This window comes from Chanos chanos, chromosome 2, assembly GCF_902362185.1.
Source record: "Chanos chanos chromosome 2, fChaCha1.1, whole genome shotgun sequence".
In the NCBI taxonomy this organism is placed as follows: domain Eukaryota; kingdom Metazoa; phylum Chordata; class Actinopteri; order Gonorynchiformes; family Chanidae; genus Chanos; species Chanos chanos.
The window spans coordinates 16,214,958-16,234,188 of record NC_044496.1 but is presented as its reverse complement, the minus strand read 5'-3'; the positions used below and the strand labels follow the sequence as shown (position 1 = coordinate 16,234,188).

General features: G+C 39.4%; 2 protein-coding genes across 3 annotated transcripts in view; one reads left to right on the top strand and one right to left on the bottom strand.

Annotated features, from left to right (window-relative positions):
- Nucleotides 1–610: 610 nt before the first annotated feature.
- Nucleotides 611–10,190, bottom strand: immp1l (inner mitochondrial membrane peptidase subunit 1). 2 transcript variants are annotated; one of them, XM_030766629.1, is made up of 6 exons: nt 10,130–10,190; nt 4,255–4,367; nt 4,058–4,146; nt 3,655–3,781; nt 1,180–1,290; nt 611–732 (listed from the first exon to the last, which is right to left on the bottom strand). In XM_030766629.1, the coding sequence occupies exons 2-6, from the start codon at nt 4,357–4,359 to the stop codon at nt 661–663; spliced, it is 504 nt and encodes a 167-aa protein (XP_030622489.1). In that variant the 5' UTR covers nt 4,360–4,367; nt 10,130–10,190; the 3' UTR covers nt 611–660. The 2 variants fall into 2 exon arrangements, with proteins under 2 accessions (XP_030622489.1, XP_030622490.1); XM_030766630.1 differs by lacking the exon at nt 10,130–10,190 and adding an exon at nt 4,613–4,681.
- Nucleotides 10,191–10,317: 127 nt separating this feature from the next.
- The window catches only part of elp4 (elongator acetyltransferase complex subunit 4), a 43,405-nt gene continuing 34,491 nt past the window's right edge, over nt 10,318–19,231 (top strand). Inside the window, exons 1-5 of the mRNA XM_030794398.1 lie at nt 10,318–10,486; nt 11,089–11,124; nt 14,378–14,499; nt 15,461–15,592; nt 17,740–17,876. Of these exons, the coding sequence (XP_030650258.1) occupies nt 10,318–10,486; nt 11,089–11,124; nt 14,378–14,499; nt 15,461–15,592; nt 17,740–17,876 (596 nt within the window). The remainder of the gene's footprint in view (nt 10,487–11,088; nt 11,125–14,377; nt 14,500–15,460; nt 15,593–17,739; nt 17,877–19,231) is intronic.

Below are 19,231 nucleotides of genomic sequence, written 5' to 3'. Positions count from 1 at the left end.
GTTGTTTTACAACAAGAGCAAAAAGGTAAACACAAATTTAATAATATACATTTTTTGAGAGGAACAGAAGAGAAAGATGCTGTCTTTTACTTTCTTTAGGTTTCTTTTTTATCTTCCCTCCTTCTTTGGTTTCTCTGTAGTCTTTAAAAACAGTAAATAAGAGTGTTCTTCTCTAACAAGTATGACAGGTGAATATGTCAATGACTTAGATCTGAACAGTGTGCAGCTATGATTTACTCAGCATGTGCTCTGGAATGGATTAAAAAGATTCATCTGTAAATCTAGTTTGTCACTCTGACCACACTGATCTCTGATGCTGCGTTTTTGCAGAGGATGTTTCTCACATCAGGTGTTAGGTATAAGAGGTTTTTTGTTTTTTTTTAAGGAGAGACTAATTTGTGTAAACTATAGAGTTGTCTTTGAACTATCATTTCTGACAGAAAGAAGCAGATGAAATAAAGAAAACCTCTACAAACTAATAAATATTTTGACATAATGTTTCAAGAGGAAGGTTATGACTGGTATGATAGTATCTTTTTGAAGATGTTACATTTCAGATACATTTCAGTAAAAAAAAGACACCAGTATTCGGTTATAATAAATATGTATTTGTTTAAAAATGCTTCAAAAAATACTGTATTTACACCACAGAGGTTGTACTTAGTCATTTCGTGTAATCCGTTCACCATTTGGGCTTTCATTTAAAGGACCGAAGCTATGTGGTGGCCACAGCTGTATGGGAGAGAAAAAAAAAAACATTACATTTTATGGAAACAGAAATTTGGCAAGATCCACAGTTTAACAAATAGCACTTCCTCAGAATAAATAAATAAAGTAACAGTTTGTTTGTGGCAATTGTCATGACTCATTCAGACAGACAGGACAGGTGAGCTGATTGGTTTGGAGGCAGTATTACAATTTCACAACATGAAAAATTAAAAGACCCTCCAAACAAAATGTCCCATAAATCTTGAAATGTGTTGGCATATGGGTGAACTTTGTTAGTTCTCAATCAAACACTAATTTAAAAAAAAAAAGAAAGTATTGCATTTAAATCCCAAACTAAAAAGTCTTCACATACTAAACAAAAACAGAAATTTAAAAAGGCCACGTATTAAGCCTTGAGATGATCTGAAAGGTTAAAGGGTGGGTTGTGTAAAGGGAAGATTCCCTTGTTACCTTCAAGCACACACGGCCCCGAATCAGAGCATAGGGAATTGGGCCATAGCTTCGAGAATCCGTGGAATTCTGAAGGTTATCCCCTTCCAGCCACACATGGCCTCTTGGTACCTAGTGGAAAAAAAAAAACAAAAAAAACCCCAAACGTAACAGTTATTCCGCCAAGATCACAGTCAAAATCGTTTGGCTGTTCACTACATTTTCTGCCCCAAACAATCAGCATAAATATGAGAGTAAGTTCATTAAATTCTTAACCTTCACACAGAGAAACCGCCATCCTATAATCTTGAGACGGTAATGACTGTCTCTATGTACGATGAACGGGATAATCGGGCGTTTTTGTGGTGTCTTCTGAGAAGACGGGTCACAGTAGTCAAATGTGATCACATGACTTTACCTGCCATTTCAGATGGTTCATTATGGCTGATGGTTAAGATCTGCCCTCTGTACCTTCACCCCTCTTTCCCCTGCTCCCAAAATGAGGGGCGAGGCCACGCCTTTCAGAGCCCCTTGCCGGGTCTACACCAGGGCGAGACCTGCCAGCCGGATTGGCAGCCGACCGAGGCTTGATCCACACTGACACCAATTAGGAATAATCTCATCACATGAAGAGAGAGGGGCTGTCAAGGCCCTAATTAAGTGCCTTCTATCCCCTATGTATGTGGGCAGGGTCAACCACACAATACATTGTCATAATGGCCATCACAATATGATAAAGTCTATTTGGTGTTGCTCAACTTTCGGTACTTCAAATATTTTTATCCATTAAAAAGTTTGAGTGGTAAGAGCTTCAGATATAATGTTTGTAATTTCTGGTGAAAAAACATACAGGTCTGGGCTTTAGCACACAGCCCACTTTCATCCGTTTTAGGCATATTAATCTGATAAATGTGTTGGAAGACTTTTAAAAGTAGTCCAACCCAGTCCAGTTGTGCTATGAAATTGAATTTGGATTGAGCAAAAGGTGAACTGCTGTACGAACATCACAAAATGTTCTTCACTATAAGAACATGCGTTGGCATATTGTATTGTTAAAATCGTTTTCATGTGAACATATGCTTGCTCCCATCCACAGAAAATCTCTACTGTCATCTGCTGGAGCAGAAGCTAAGCTGTCGACATCTGTCTTTTGGCTGTGTTTGTGATAATTCTAGAATTCTGTTGTGAAATATAAAATATCAACCATAGATGCAACTCAGGAAGTGGTGGTAATGAAAAAAAAATAATCACGATTAATACCAGAAAAGATGTGAATTTTCCTGTTTGAAGTCTTGATGTTAAATCTGCGATTGTACAATAAAAATTTAAGAGAAAAAAAAATCACATGGCCGAAAGCAAACTAACAAACATCATTTAGCACATCATGTATCTGTCAGTCAAAATCCTAACTGACTGGCAGATCTTTTGCTTTGGCATATCCATACCACCACGGGCATTATTAACATATGCCCTGTAGCCTAAACCAATTCCTCCATTCTACAGCTTGGCACAAATCTTTGTTTACTTTTAACAAATGGTTTTGCCCTGAAACTAGATCACACCTTTAGTACAGAGGTCTGTCCTCAGTGACCTGTTCAGACAACATTACATAATTCTGTTTTAGAACTGCATGACCCAGAGAATGACAAACACTCCCAAGCTACGGGGCATACAGCTCGAAAATCAAGTTAAAGACAATACTTAACTCCATAGACAAATGCAGAGTCAAACATATGAAACAACCCAAATGGATGCCGTAACATCATCAAAATATAAACACATAATTAGTAAGCCTGGTCATTTGGAAGTATTCACTGAACATTTCCACACACAGTTCGATCAGAGCGTCACAGGATTGTGTTGGCTGGTCAATATCGGTTGACCGGGTCCGGTAACAATTTCTTTGTGGTAAAAGCAGTTTCATTGGTTTAATAGGTGAACCCACATCTAATCTCTCTCTCTGTGATAAGTTTAAAGGAGGATGTGTACCTGCCCTTACTTTAACTGAGCCTTAGTGCTGTTCCAATGACTTCCCTTACCTCTCTTCTCTTTTTCTCTCTTCGCTCTCTTTCTCTTCATCACTCGCTCTATTCAACTGTCACTAACGCTAACAGCTTCCACAAAAATGACAGACTAGAGCTTCACACCGCGAAGGTGAAAACCGTAATAATAAAAAAAAAAAAAGAGAAGAAAAAAAACCCCAGCTATTTCACTGACAGAGCGGCCCCGTGGTCACTTGGAGTATACTATCTGGGAGAAGCATTTGTTGTCAAACGTAAATGTTTTACCCAACAGCAAAATATATACACGCACAACTGAAATGCCTTCTTCCCTAAAAAGGTGAGTGAACAGTGCTGTATACCATAAAACAGCAATGATCAAAATGCTATATTTTAAACGTCTTGCTGAGGACTACCTCTTGTTTAGTTAAGGGGAAACAAATCTTCATTATGCAAGCTGCATTGCAGCTGAATACTATTCTTTGGCAATACTTACAAAAGTGTGTGTTTTGAAGGTGTCCAAAGGGCGGCTTGTGCAGATTTTGTCTCCCTCCAGCCCAATGACTCTTTTACAGATATTCATTTTCGGATCAAAAGGACTTTTGGCTATAACAATATCACCTCTGAAAAAAAAGCACAAATTAAATGGTTATCAGGAGTCTAAATCATTATTATCAAAACAATACATTTCTTGGCTTTTTATAAACAAGAAGGGAAGCAAGGAAGCAATAATCAAATAATAAAAACATAAAATTAAGCACATTGTTTTATCTAGCTGCAAAATGCCTTTGATTTCAATAAAAAAATATTCAACTGTACTTGGAAGTTTGAACCATTATACGATATTTGTTTTTTTAATAACTTCAACGAACGCTGAGAGGCTCGTCTAAGCTACTTACTTTTCTATTCGACACAGATGGCGACTTATTCGCTCTGAAAAGACCACGTCATTATTAATGATCGTCGGTTCCATAGAAGGCCCAGAGCACTGTGAGTAGCAGATAGTAAAAGAAAATATTAAACAACTTACGTTAAACTCTACGGCGTTTAACTATTCCGAAAATAACACAAATGAGCTATGAGAATCAATACTCACAGCGACAAACTCGCCTATATATTCAAAGGCACAGTGAGCAATGCAGCCATACTGGATGGTGTAACCAATAAATCCTAAAGTTTTTCCTAACGCACGACGGAGCATCCCACCACCTGAAAGAAAGCAGCGAACTTACTGCGTGCCATGGACGATGAAAGCTTGTTGATGTTAGTTTTGTACATAGATTGCAGTGTTCATAGGTTACCAAGAAAAGATGAAAGCAAATGTTAAAATTTGTATCTGTTTCACTGAAGGGTCAATTTATAATAAACAATACTTTAAACATAAAATATGAGACAAGACGTTCTACAGGAAAAACAATGTTGTCTTCAGAGGAGCCATGCTGCAAAGGATTTACTTAATGGTGGAGTTGTAAAAATGCCCTCTGGTTTCCACACATTTAATGGCCGTTTCTCAGAAACTGAGAAACAGGTGACAGAGCCACTGGTGTTTCATTCTCGAGAGCTCCTAAAAGCCTGTCAGCAAAACACTGACCCTGGACATTTGACCCCCTAGACGACAGTCCAATTGACACCCGTGTTTGCAGGTAACAGTCTGGGCAGACGTCTCTCTCTGTGATCAGGTCATCCCTACTCATCCACAAGTTTTACTGTCACTCTGGCAACTGAATGGTACATCTTTTGTTTGTCCTCACGCCACGGCACAAAAAGGGTCCGGATAAACAATCCGTCTACTCTCCCAGTATTGACTTTTCCTTAGCTGTCAAAGCTGTCAGATGAGCAGAGAGTCAATAAAGGACATGTTTGCATGTTCATACACATCCAGAAAACCTTCTTAAAAAAAACAACTAGCAAAGACAACATTTAAGCAATATCACATTTTAAATAAACAGAACGGCAAAGACGATGACTGGTCAATGTTAAAGTCTACAATATGGGAGAACAAAGCTTCCGCTGGGAGTACGATTAAAAAAAAAAGAAAAAAATCAGCTATCTCCTCCAATCTCGTGTTCTGCAACCTGCCGATGGAATTAAGCAAAGTCAGTCAAGTAGAAACTAAACCAAAGCAAAGCAAAGCTCTATTGCATCAAGAACACCATCTCAGAGATGGGGGAGGATTAACCCCCTTCTAGCTTCTGCCAGGCCAAGTGTCAGGTGGCCATCTCTGTGTGCCACAAAAGGTGCTGCATCTAATCCCATTACCCATCAGCCATCACCCATTCCCCTGTCTGCAATCCATTCCACTCTTGCCCAACCACCGCATCCACTTAAAGATACCATAATTACCTGAGACTTTTGCCCACACCCCATAAGAATCAGTCATCCTCATATTTGCACTCTGTCCACTGGCTCCCTCAATCACGGAGTATTTCTACCTCAATACGGGGGCTCAGAGGGACAGCTACCATATCTGTCTCCTGACTTTTGGATGGACCTAGAAAAATGTCAATCTATTTGGGGTTTTTTTAGTTTAGTTTTTTTGTTGTTGTTGTTGGTGGTGGTGGTCTCCATTCCTTTGTCCTATGACCTTCCCTGGTGGAAGGAAGGGAAAATCATCCCAAAGAAAAATCAAACTGAATCTTGGACTTGTGTTTTGCATTTTGTCTCCATTTCACATAAACAGAGCTTTTCTCCATTCCTCTCTGCTTTTTCTTTATTGTTTTCCCTCAATCAATCATTTTTTTACTCTAAACCTCTCTTCCTTTCTCTACATTGCCAGTGTCTTATTTTCTCCATTCTAATCTGTCATTCTATCCTCTCCTCTCTTCTCCTGTCCTCTCTACCTCTCGCTCTCTGACCTCCAAGGACAGGTCTTGCTTGTATTGCTGATCAGCTCAGCAAAATGCATGGCAGGCATCAGAAAGGCAAACCTCTTCCAGCCTTTCTAGTACTAGCACCACTGCTGCTCTGGGCATCCAGCATAGGTAAGGATTATGGATTTAGCATAATAAGATTACATGGCCAGTGAATGATATCAAGAGACAGCCCATATGCGGCCGCCTGGTTTTCCATGGCACCCTCTGTGTATGTGCGTGCATGTGTGTGAGTGAGAGAGTGGGAGAAAGTGAGTGAAAGAGAGCACATGTGCTTGTGCATGATGGGGGGTGCGTGGGTGTGTTGTTTAGAATCAAGCCAAATCAGACAAACATTCAGATATCTGATCAGAGCTCCATCACCCATAGCCCTCCAGTATGTTAAGATCAAATGGGTCTATTTGCACCCTAAATCCCTTGCTGGGAAAGTGAGTGACCCAAAATAGATGCCGTGATACAGTGGGAAATTAACACCAGGCCCTGCTTAATCCTGGATTACATGACAAATGTATATATACTACAATACAAAGAGAGTCACACAGACAGTTTTGGCTGTACCATCTGTGGCTCTGTGTGTCCAGACAACCAGAATGCAACAGAGTGGAAGGATTTCCCAGACAGGTATGAGTTCTTTCAAATGCTTTTTTTAAGGTATTAAAGTGTAGGAAAAAAATAATAATAATAACCGTATTGTTCACCATTATTATTATTTACAGTTTCCCCACAGTCCGTTGCAAAAACAAAACATTTTCAAGTGTAATAGAGTGGGCCAATTTTAATCCACATTACAGGTGGATCATTTGACAAAGAGGCATGAAGAATGAAACTTTTAAATTAACTTTTTTTTGTCCCCAGTAACTTGCTCCAAAACAAACATAGCCATTGAGAAACATATTCAAGGAGCTCCCTCACCCTTATTTAATATTCCATAATGTCTAGTGATGTATGGGAATCAGAAGTCGGAAGTTATATCACCAAAAACATGTAAAACAAATTAAAAAGGGGGTAAGGAAGCAGGGCATCTAATATATTAGAAATCCCAGCTACTGCGGAACATGTTAACGTGGTGTGGTTTTAACTTTTACCCATAAAGAATGTAGTCTATGTTTTGGATGTTCTTGGTAAGATTCTGAGGCTCCCAGCTGTTAGCATGGAATGAACTGCCAATGTGGCCGTATTTCCAATTTGTGAGAGCAGAAAACTTAAAAGAGGTTTTCTACTGGTGCTTAAATTGTCATTCACACCAGCAGTGATTACCTTGCAATTCCAAATTCATTGGAAACAGAGAATAAAGAGATTATAGCCTCTGGAAAACATTACCGGCTAATTCCCACTGGACTTGTCCCCTTCTCTCATCTCCACTGCCACTGTCTGATTCCATGATAACCATCTATGTTAAACTAGTTTGGCCCATACGGCAAATAAGGGACTGAAGAGGGAGGGGGGGGGGGGGGGGGGGGGCGTCATCAGGGATGGTGATGAGAAGAGTGAACCAGAATACAAAAGACCTGCTACAGGGCTTGTTTCCATGACACTTTTGACTTAGAAAAACATGAGGCAGAGATGTTTTGGGATACTGTGAGACTTAAGAGGATTACATGAATCCAAACAGTGTTAAATAAAACACTGCTCCCCCGAGAACACAGATGGAAAGGCAACCAGGGAGGCAGGTGGCGATGGAAGTCCACTGTGATCCCCTGGATCTGGGCAGCAGAAGGCAGCTGAGGGTGGCCACATTGATATCTCTTTTTGTGCTCATTGGTCTTAAATATTCTTTAAAAGAGGTTTGAGGTTCAGAGCCACGCTAACCAGGGGGTCTTCAGGGGGTGTTTCCAATGATATCACTGCAGCAATCAAAATCAAGCCAACAGATTTGGCCTAGATGGTGACATCTGTCTAGTAAGAGGGACAGATGTAAACTCATAGGGGACACAGAACATACAACATTGTCTGTCATTTATAAAAGCCTGATTGAAATCAAACAAACTTTAGAATGTATATTGTTGGAGACAATTTAGAAGCAAATTACTTTACTAAAAAAAGCTAGCCACTGACAATATGTTTGTTTAAAACCAGTATAGATGTGAACAAAACCACCGTGATTAAGGGTAAAGGGAAGTGAGGCTGGTGTTCTTACAATGACATGGAATACAGAACCTAATCCTTATTGTAATGACCTTTAGCTCACGTCTGGCCCTAAGACGGTGATAAAAGACATAACCGATCTTATCCAGTGAACCTTTCACAATGGGTCTCAGTTGACTCAGATATCCCTTCCTTCACATAGATACTCACCCATGCCAACATGAAGTCAACCAACAGACTGTGAGAACACCCAAAATGTTACAACTGGTTCCTAAAGGATAATAACAGCTATGTATAGCAGCATATTGTAGATTAATTTAGAGTAACTACACATGTTCCATTTTCCTGCATTTCGAAAATACACAGACAGAAGTGGCCTAAATTTAAAGATTTGTTTTTGGAAAAAAGAAAAGACAACAAAGAGGGAAAAGAACAGTCAAGGGGTTAAAAATAATACCAACTGTGCCCTCATAATTGTCCATGCATCTGAAACTATTACTTTACTTTCAACACTAAGCAAACAAACTCACTGTAGATTACAATCTAACTTCCCTCCTGGCTAGTGCCATGACATTCTTATCCACAGATTTTAGAAAAGCACAGACTCACACAAGAACAACCCAAACAACCTGTTCAGGAAACCCATGACATGTTATGACTGGTAGAATTACACAGTAGCACCAGATACATATTGATAAAACTGACAAAAAAAATTACTATAAAATTACAAAAGCAAACAGGATTTTTAAAAAATATTAACTACTGTGCACTTATGACAATCAAGTTAACATAAATTTTAAATGAAAATACATATTTATCAGTTAATTTGTAATTGTGTGTCTTTAACAGAAAGACTTTTTCTTTGATTAACTACCTGAGAGTTGCCATTTATTGTCATTTTCCTCAACAGTGTGTTTAAAAGTGTGTGTCAATACTGTGCAGAAAGTAATAGAATTCTTACCTTGCTGCCTTTCAATCAAACTGCTATTTAAAGGTTTAACATAAGCCTCATGTTGCTAATAGGCCTTCTTTTTCCAAAAATACTGATGAAGGCTAGATGTTCTTATTATCTAATAATAGAGGACATAATTTGGTAACAATACTACAAGTTTCAGATTTTTTCAGTTGCTTATGTATAAGTCCTCTTTAGAAGTATTGAGACCTGCAGATCTTTTCTATAGACTACAGAAAAGGTTACACTGTATTTGTTATAAAAAGCTTTTCCATAACAAATCACTCATTTACTGCAGGAATAAAGTAAATTTACTTGGGAAAAGTGTAAAATAAAAGAAGTTTAGTTAAGTGTCATTTCAGTTTTGCTTCACGAAAGCAACTATTTCTACACAACTTGAATATCTAAGGATCCCTTCAACGTTTGACAAACAATGGGCACGCGAGGTATTCTTCTCATTTACTGGAAAAAAGGCTTAACACGGAATACACAGACACGCAGGTAGTGACAATGCTTTTAAACCTGCCAAAGATAATAGTTTTAAGGCTAGGCATTTTAAACCTGTTAGTAATTTTGTGAATACCCTTACACCTCTGTACCGGGAAATCTGGAATTAAATGGAGTCAATACATGGAAATGAAAGCTCTTCGTAACCAGAAAGACATTTAGGTATAAACTAATGAGTTCGCGGCATGTATGTGGATGACCCATGACATCCGCCCACATTAATGTAAAATTAGCTTGACAATTACATCGCGCCGGTCTTCATCTGGCTGTTTCGCAGTGCTCATCTGGCTATTTTATAGGTTACGAAACCAAAGGGGAGAACCCTGCTTTTAGAATAACTCACTGTGTCACAGATAACCTATGTTCAGAAGGCAACAAGACAAGATCCAAGCGAATCGGTTTGCACACTTTAGCAATTGCACAACATAGCTAACAGTTAGAGGGAAAAGGGTACCCCATGAATTTCTTTTGTAGGGATGTCACTGATGGTGTCGATTTAAACTTTCAATTAAACGTTTGGTGGCTTTCAGCATATAGAACATAATTGCTATACTCACCTCAGTTCTACCTTTTGATTGTTTTTTTTTTTGTTTCACGAGCACATTGACAGGTTGCCCGTTGACCTTGCGAATATAAACAAGTTGGGAACAAACGTTGATCTGACTGGCCGAGCGACAGTAACTCATTCCCTGATTGGACACTTGTACTTCTCAAGTTCCGCATGCTCCGTCAACACGGTAACATCATGGCGGCGCCTACGAAAAGCATGACTAAAGCCGGGTTGTCTTCTAATCCCACAAGTTTTCAGAAAAAATCAAGGAGCAAACTTGTTTCTATCCCAGGAACAAGACCGTCTGTTCAAAACGGACAGCTTATAGTTTCAACTGGTGTTACGTCTCTCGACTATGTAATCGGTCAGTTGTAATTTCACAGTGCTAGTTGTCAAGTAGCAAAACGTACGATAAAATGTAAAATACAGCCAAAATCTTTGAGTTTTCCTGTCCTTATAATCAACAACGCTGTAAACAGTTCTCACAAAATAAGCAAAAAATTCAAAATATGTGTTTAAGTATGAGCTATGATATTTGGTTTTGTTCAGTAATATAGAATTGATGGAGAATTGATGGATATTTACAGAAAACATCTGACTTAGAGGTTCAAACTCGTACCATTCAACCTTGCTACTGAGGTTATGTATTATATTTACAGTCATGTTCCAAAGTGCAATTAGAATGTACATTTGATCATCAGGCAAAGATAAGTCTTAATAAACTAAGTGACAAATATCAAGTGTCGATGTTGCAAACACAAACCACATGAATATTAAGACACACACACACTCACGTACGCATACGCAGACGGTGTAAAACAGCATTTGTTGTTTTCACATATAATATACATTTGCTGTGCATCCATAGGAACATTGCAGTGTTCCGTGTAATTGTAGTAGGAGGAAGTAAGACGGTGTTTAAGGTTTACATTTCCTCATGCATACGATCTTGCCCTTGTTTTATAGGCGGTGGCTTAGCAGTTGGAACTCTCCTGCTTGTTGGTAAGCTATATATATTTAAATGCTTGTTTCAAGTGTGTAGGTTACTTGTCTATTATCAAGCAGTGTTTTGTTCATTTTGCTTAGGAATATTGACTACCAACTTATTATTTACTGTCAACTCAATATCTTTGGCATTATGAATCTTCTGTAATTCAGGGGGTGTTTTGTTTCTGTTTAAACAGGCCAATGCATTCCCAAAATTAAGAGTTTGTTTTAAATTAGCACAGTGATTCTGGGAATGGTTTAATCTTGTCATAAGGCACTTTATTGTATAAGATTTTGAGACTAATTAAAGTGTACACTCTCCAGAGTGGAACAGTCTGACTATGTCATGTAAGAGAATGCAAGCAGAAATACAGCTGCATTCTGAAGATGAAGGTTATACTCACACAACTATAGAGAGGGAGTGACCTCATGTAGAAGATGGTATATCACTTTTACCCACTGATTTTCCCATCTCATCTGGAGCAGTTGTGAAATTTGTACAGCCAATCATATTTATAACTGATGACAAAGAATTTCGCCAGCAATATAACTACATTTGGTTGACTTCTGTTGCTCTTCTGACACTTTTTCATGCTCTTCTCTGTATGTCAAATTTTAATGTGAATAAATTATAAATGAAATGAAAATTTCTCAGAATTATGCCTAATGAGCTTAAATGAGATGATCTTGTTCTTTTACTGGGTGTAAAAATACTTACACTATATGTCTGTGTGTGTGTGTGTGTGTGTGTGTGTGTGTGTATACATATATATATATATATGTATGTATGTATGTGGTGTGTGTGTGTGTGTGTATGTATATATGTATGTGTATATATATATATATTATATATTTTTTTAATTTTTTTTTGGAAGCCATTTACTTTCTTGCCTAGGAAGAATACAAAATATTTATAGAATAAGTCAATGTAAACACTGGGCTTTATTTTAATGTTTTAACATGTGGAAAGGATCCTGTACAGGTTATGAAATAGTTGCAAATATTTAGTGTTTGGAAACATTGAAGTCATATATCTTGTGTGAAATGAGTGAGGGTTTAAGTTCAAATTTGGTAGCTTTTCATATTTGATTTCAGTTATATGCAGAAAAATTAAATAGTTTTATATTGAACTCATGTTGCAAACAGTAACAAATGTGGCCAGTGAAATACTTTTATCACACCATATTTCATTGAAATGGACTAGTAGCAATACCTGTTATGCAAGTTTGCATTTACTTACATAGGAGGTAAACCCCCTAATTTTAGAGATTAATGTAATACATTGCTCTGCCGTCTCTTGGGCTTATACATGTGTGGATGTACACATGTATTTATTTATTTTGGCTCACTAAAAATAATTTAAACTACATTTACTATACTTAGTTATGAATTCACAATCACATATTTGATATTTTGTGAACACAGTTGCTTGTACTTTGTTAATGTTGAATATGTGGCCTTAGAGGCACATCACTGAGTCTGATCTCTATTAGCAGTACCACTCTAAATCAGCCTGGGACTGAGACACCAAACATATGGAAGCAAGAGAATAGTAGTACTGACCCAAACTCTCACTGATCTTTGTTTGACTCCAGAATTCTCTCTCTCTCTCTCTCTCTCTCTCTCTCTCTCTCTCTCTCTCGTTCTCTCTCTCACTCAGTCACTCCACTCTCTTTGTCGTCTTATGTATTTTTCTTCTTCATACCTAAAGTCTCTTGGTTTCTTAAAAACCAGAGAGTCAGAGTGTTATTTCCTTTCTCATAATTGAGCTCCAAAGCTTAAGGGGTGGGATCACCTCTAGAATGACTGATCTGTTCTAATGTTCTGTTGTCTGTCCACCAGAGATGTAGCCCCCTGCTCAGACACCATCTCGCCTCCTAAAAATCCCCCCACTTGGCTAATGGCCCCCACAGGTTTCATTTGTAAGGCGCCATAGAAACGGCACCACAATAGACCCCATCTTGAGAGGGCCCATCTGGGTGCCTTTGTCAGAGCCTCTGAAAGCCACAAAGGCCTGCTGACCTAGAAACACATCAATAAGGGAGAGGGGAGTTCTTCTGATGACAAACTGAAGAGCTGTGGAATTTGTGGGGACAGAGTATGTGAGGCATCCTGGTCTGTAAGGAAGGCGGAGAGGCAGAGGTGGACATGTCCTGAATAATCCAGGATGTTAGTCAGTGTGTATGTAGGAGTGGGAGAGTGAGGAGGATGTTACTGTCACTCAGGGAGGGTTTGATTGGGCTGTTGCTGAATCGGAGAATTGGAAGTGATGATTGGGAGATCTGGTCAGAATAGGGTGTTTGACTTCTGGATCCTAGGATTTGATCATTTAGACAGGGATGGGCATTTTGCAATGTTAATTGTACATTTACCATAGATCACGGAGTTCCAACTCTCAGACAAGTAACTGGACTTACACAGAGAATATTTTTAATTCCAAGTTTTTGGGGGTTTTTTTTCAGTTTACAGTTTGTTATTAAAGGTGTTTGCATAGTGCATTGCAAAAAAAAAACCATGAAATTAAATGAAATGCTTCTCTCTCACACTGCTATGCTTTTAAATATCTGTTTGTACCTCAGAAGAAATATGCCATAAACAACATGAACGAACTGAAATTCTATTTGAGGGTTGACCTCATCAGCAGTGAACGTAGGGATATAAGATGTTGTGTGTCAAGTGCAACTCGTTTTACCAAAACCACAGCATCTCCTTGATTCATGCCATTCTGCGTGTAATGCTGGCCAGGCATGAAATGTAGTTGAGATTCATCACTGTGTCCAGGTAAATGAGCCAGACAGGTGGCCCCGCATTCTCCCTCAGTGTGGACGATCGCTGACAGACAGCATCCTAAACAGCAACCCCCCCTGGTTCTCCATGTCACGTTCAGTGTCTCTGCATTCATCAAAACATAATTCAGCTCATACTCACTGTCCCGTCACTCAGACCAGTGTCTGCCCATTAAATCCATTACAGTCAGGCACTGTGAGCCTTGGCCATGCTGGCCTGGTGAGAGAGCCTTCCACTGGAGAAAAGACAGTGTATGGGTGATGTGGAGCCGTGGAGCATTTGAACCTGTGCCTATCAAAAACACTTTGTTTTTAATCCTTTTCTTGCCAGGTTTATGTCTTACCCTGTTTTTTTCAGTAGTATACTGAATACACATGTGATCACATGTCAGAACCTTTGTTTTTCTGTGAATCGAAATAAACATGAACCTTAGCTGAAGTTTCATTTGGTGACTTTGACTTTGTCTAACTGTTGTTAACAGAGGAAGACCGATATGACAGCTACTCGCGAATGCTGCTTAAGTACTTCCTGGCCGAGGGAGTTGTTTCTGGTCATGAACTCTTTGTGGCATCTGCTGGAGATCGCCCAGAAGACATATTACAGGTACAGAGTTTTTTTTGTAGGCCTTGTGTGATATTTTTGTCCACTCACAAGTTTCAGTTGTTCACTGTATGCTCAATACCTCCATCTATACTAATTCTGTACTAATCTCCTAGACATTAACTGTTCCACAGTGATGCCACCTCCATTTCTCTCTCTCTCTCTTGCTAGCTCTCCTTCACTCTCACTCACACACTCATTACTCTTCCTCCATCTGTCCCTGAGTGGGCAGGTACACATAAGCGTGTGTTTGTCAGTGTGCTCAGGGAGTTACCTGTGTGCCGTAGCTGGAATCACCCTAATGACACTGGTCAGGAGAGGCTCTGATGCTGGCCCCTGATTGGCCCCTTGTCAGTTTTAGGTTAATGAGGGCCCTCTGTTTCATGTAACTGTGCCTGTATTTGTTTCAGGGGTTATTTTTGAGACGTGCTTTTATTTTTGTGTTATTCCCTTTGTGCTAATTCCCTGGAGTGGAGTTTCTCCTCATTTTATTTTTGCACCGCTCTTTTTTGTTTTGTTTTGTTTTGTTTTTTTCCTTATTGAGAGAATATTTTCAGCCCATGGAGTTTCATCTCATTTGTAAGACAGTCGATATACAGACCTAATTGAGTTTGCTTCACTCTGCACCTGAGGAGACAGTAGAAAAAAGTAGAAAAACCTGATTCCCCACAAACAAAACCTTTGTTGTTGTAAAGGTTGTTCAGGGTTTTATATTTTAAACTCATTGTATTTGTAATTAATTACGAACTACTGTATTATGCCAACGTAAACTAAATTGTATTCAGAATTATGAGTTGTATGTTTTTATGCCATATTTACGTGGAAAAGCACTACTAACTTACATCTTATCAGACCAAATATACACATAATATTTTTTTATGGCTGATAGTACTGTTGTGCAAATCAGACATTGTTAAATACTGCTGTTTTTGTTGTTGTTGTTTTATGTTCTCATCAACTACAGGAACTCCCATCTCCAATTCTTGACGACATTGCCAGCACAAACATTACAGAGGGACCTGTCCAATCAGGAGACTCAGAGACATCAGAATCAATGAAAATTGCTTGGCGTTACCAGAACCTTCCGAAAATACAGGTAGTCTGAAATCAGACATACTAAAGAGGAGATGCTACAGTGACAAAGAACCTGGATAAATATCTAAATCTTGCTGTTCATTTATAGAAAATGTCAGTAATTTACATGTACACGGCTCCTTTCCTTATCTTGGAGATGTTTTAAGTTTTTTAACAACCCCAATCAAGTTTTCTTTTTCTACCTCTTGTGCTTCTCTTTCTCTTTATGGTCTCGTCCATTTCTCTCTGTTTGCTCCTCCTCTGTTCTTCCCTTTGCCTCCTTCTCTCCTTCATCATTACTATCTGTTTCTTTGGTTGCAATGGGGCGCATTGTTAAAGGGGATAATTGTCTCTAGTAATAAATATATCAAGTCCTAACCACCCAGTGCTGTGAATGGGGTTTTCGTCAGTCCATTCATTGCCTGGGCAGATTACTCACGCTTAGCTGGTTCTAGGTGGGCTTAAGACCAGGGGCGACAGTGGGACATGGCGCCCCCATTCAGCAGTCCCCCCTCCTAACAATGAGTCATGGTCTTTTAGTACCCCCAAATCCCTAGCCAGCCCTCCCTAGGTCGCCTGCGCTACACTCTTTCTTCCGCTTTGAGAAAAACTCCGTTCTGCCTGTCCCAGCCTATAATCCAAATCGCAATGGAGATTAGGGGGATACCAGTGTGTCCCCAGAGATCCCCCGCCTCCATCTCTCTCTCTCTCTCTCCCCCTCTCTCTCTCTCTCTCTCTCTCTCTCACTTTCTCTCTTACTACTTGTCACTCTCGCTCTCTTTTTTCCACTGGCTTTCAGAGACACTCTCCTTGTCCCTTTACGATTTTCCCACCTCGGTATCTTTACAAAGATAAATAAAGCAAGAAGAGGATTTGCATCCAGAGGAACCCCCCCCCACAGTCTTTCCCTCAATGGAGGCAGCAGATCAAAGTTCAGGCAGTCAAGACCCAGCCCAAAACGCTGAAAGGGTCGACCCGACCTACCCACAAAGCGAGGATGAGCCCACGACCATCAATCTGTTAGGGAGGGGACATACTAGGGTCACTGATCCAGATAAAGAGTAGATTAGGGGTTCACCTTACAATAGGACTCCATCTCATTAGAAACTTAAATGAGAAATTTAAAGTTTTATGAAAACATGTGCCTACATGCAAGTGTTCTTTCACAAGGACAAGTGGTTTCTCTCACTACAAAATCATTGAAACGGAACTAGACTGTGATTGGTTCATTTACATAGCTCTTCATATTGTTAAGAAAAACTATTTGAATATACTGAAATGATTACTTACTTAACACCCAGTAAATGTACCAGTTTTTTATTTACTCATGTGTTGTCCTGTGTTTGGGGTGATAGAAAAACCGTTAATTTAGCACTAATGAATTTGTTTTTTACTAGCAAGGACACACTGATACACACGGAGTAGTGAGAGTCCACTGTCTCCTTAGGTCAGATCTGTCTTGCATTATCGAGATGGATTTTTTTTCATCCTAGCATTTTGTAAGCAAAGGCACTAGGGATCACACCCTGTCTTTTGAATGAAAACACTAGCTGTGGGTACATGAACACAAAGTGATACTTGCCTCAAATAACGGAGGGCACAACATCACAGCATGACATCGGAATGACGTAATCAGGCGAAATTCAGCTGGATTTCAGAATTCAGATCACTCACTTCAAGTGAGAGTACTTTTCCTGTCTTTCTTGTGATGTCATAAGAGTTTTCTCCTCTGAAAAACTGTCAACACCACTTAGACATCATGCAGTTAACCTCTTTTTTTTGCTGTGTTTTTGTTTGTCCTGTGAATGACATATTCAGTTTGGTGCTGTTGTTCTGGATTACCCTTTTGTTTTTTTTAACTCTACCTTTAGAGCATGAACAGCTGAGAAGAAAACTCCTGGATGTTTTTACCTTTTGTTACTTACTGATTATAATGTCCAAAGTCACACTGGAAAAAATGAAAATGTACACACACACGCTAGCCTCAATGTATTTTGATATGATTACCAATTAAGCATATTTTCAATGATAATTATTCTGAACCTCTTATTTAGTGTTTGCGTCTAGTGTTTGAGTGTATTTGGTAGGGCAAATACTGGATAAATAACAAAGGAATTAAAATGTTAGACTCTTCTCATTCGTCTTGATCTGTTGTTTTAACCCCTACAGACTGCACTAGCTGCATCATCAAGATTTGGACACTACTACGATGTCTCCAAGACCATGGAGGCAGAGTTACGACAGACTGCCAAATGCCACACCTTTTTCCCTACAGGAGAAGAACCAGCAAAATCAACACAATCAAGGTAGAGACCTGTAAATCGGTGATCTTATCCATGAGTGATCCATAAATTCGGTGTAATCTTTCTTTATGCATCATTCATTCACTCATTCACTCATTCATTCATTAATAACCAGTTAACTTCATTGGATTGTTATCATGAAAAATAGAATCACATTTTTTTAACATACTTTTTTATCTATGAAAGACTGGTTTGATTATCCAGACCATCGCCCATAAATGGTCTCAGGTCTGTGGGGAGGAGTGCTGGGATGAGACTTTATAGTGTTTATTTAGTTTAATAAGGTGGTTTTAAAGTTGCTCCTCTCTCTCCTGAAAAGTGAGTTGGGGTGAGTTTGGAATGGTGTTTACTGTGCTGTTCTTTTACGGTTCTGAGTGTGCCTATGTTGGGAGGGTTAGTACCAGCACTCATTACATTAAAGTCAAACGGACCGCCACAGGGCAAACAAATCAATCTGGAGCTTCTCTTTTATGGAGCCTCTCTCTGCTTTTTATGTCTGCAAACACAGGGCTTCTAACTGTTTATCCGCTGACCTCATTAGAGCACCATATAGTCGGATGCTGTGTGTGTTCAGGTCTGTGTTTGCTCGCTGAGGTAAATGTGTACCTGTTTCATGATGTCCTGTCCATTGTACTGTGACATGGAGATGGCAAATGTTGCACCCCAAGTTGTTTTAAACATTCTCAAGTCACTCTTCTATCACCATGCTGTTATGCTACTACCTTGGCTAATTATCGGTTGTGTCACTGTGGTTGTTACAGTGTGGTTGTAGTAGGCTACCTAAGCTATTGGACTTTAAAAGACACTTAGACATGCCTTTTGGAAAGGTTCATGTTCTGTAAGAATAATTAAAGATTTGTATAAAAATAGGATTCACTGAGCAGGCCAGGAAATCAGGAAATTAGCTTTGTGGATTTTCCAAATACAGAGATTGAACCACTGTTGAATGCCTGTCACATCACCCCCTCAAATAAATCAATATGTCAGCAAGATAAGATGACAACCTTGCGTCTTGAGACAGAAACCCTTCATTGTCTCTCTGTGTTTCTCCACCCGCAGAAGAAAAGCCCCATGTTGCTTTCCAGACTGTTAAATCGCTCCATTTCACTACGTGTTGTAATTGGCACAAATTGCTCTCCAGGTGACTGGGATCCTGTTGTTTAAGATGGGAGCTAATGCTGTACTCCTGATGCTTGCCTGGCTGTGATCTTAATTAGCTCACCTGTCGGCCATTATCCTCCACGGACAGCACCTTAACAGTGCACGCTCAGTTGGGCAGCGGGGGCTCTGTGTCTCAAACACAATGACTGCGGTCAGGAGGTGGTGGCTGTCTCCCAGCCCCCCCCCCCCCCCACCCC

Coding starts and splice junctions, on each gene's coding strand:
- immp1l (XM_030766629.1), bottom strand. CDS start 4,359: ATGCTCCGTCGTGCGTTAGGAAAAACTTTAGGATTTATTGGTTACACC. Junction 1,291..3,654: donor CCTTCAAAACACACACTTTT/GTAAGTATTGCC, acceptor TTTTTCCACTAG/GTACCAAGAGGCCATGTGTG. Junction 733..1,179: donor GGGGCCGTGTGTGCTTGAAG/GTAACAAGGGAA, acceptor TCTCCCATACAG/CTGTGGCCACCACATAGCTT.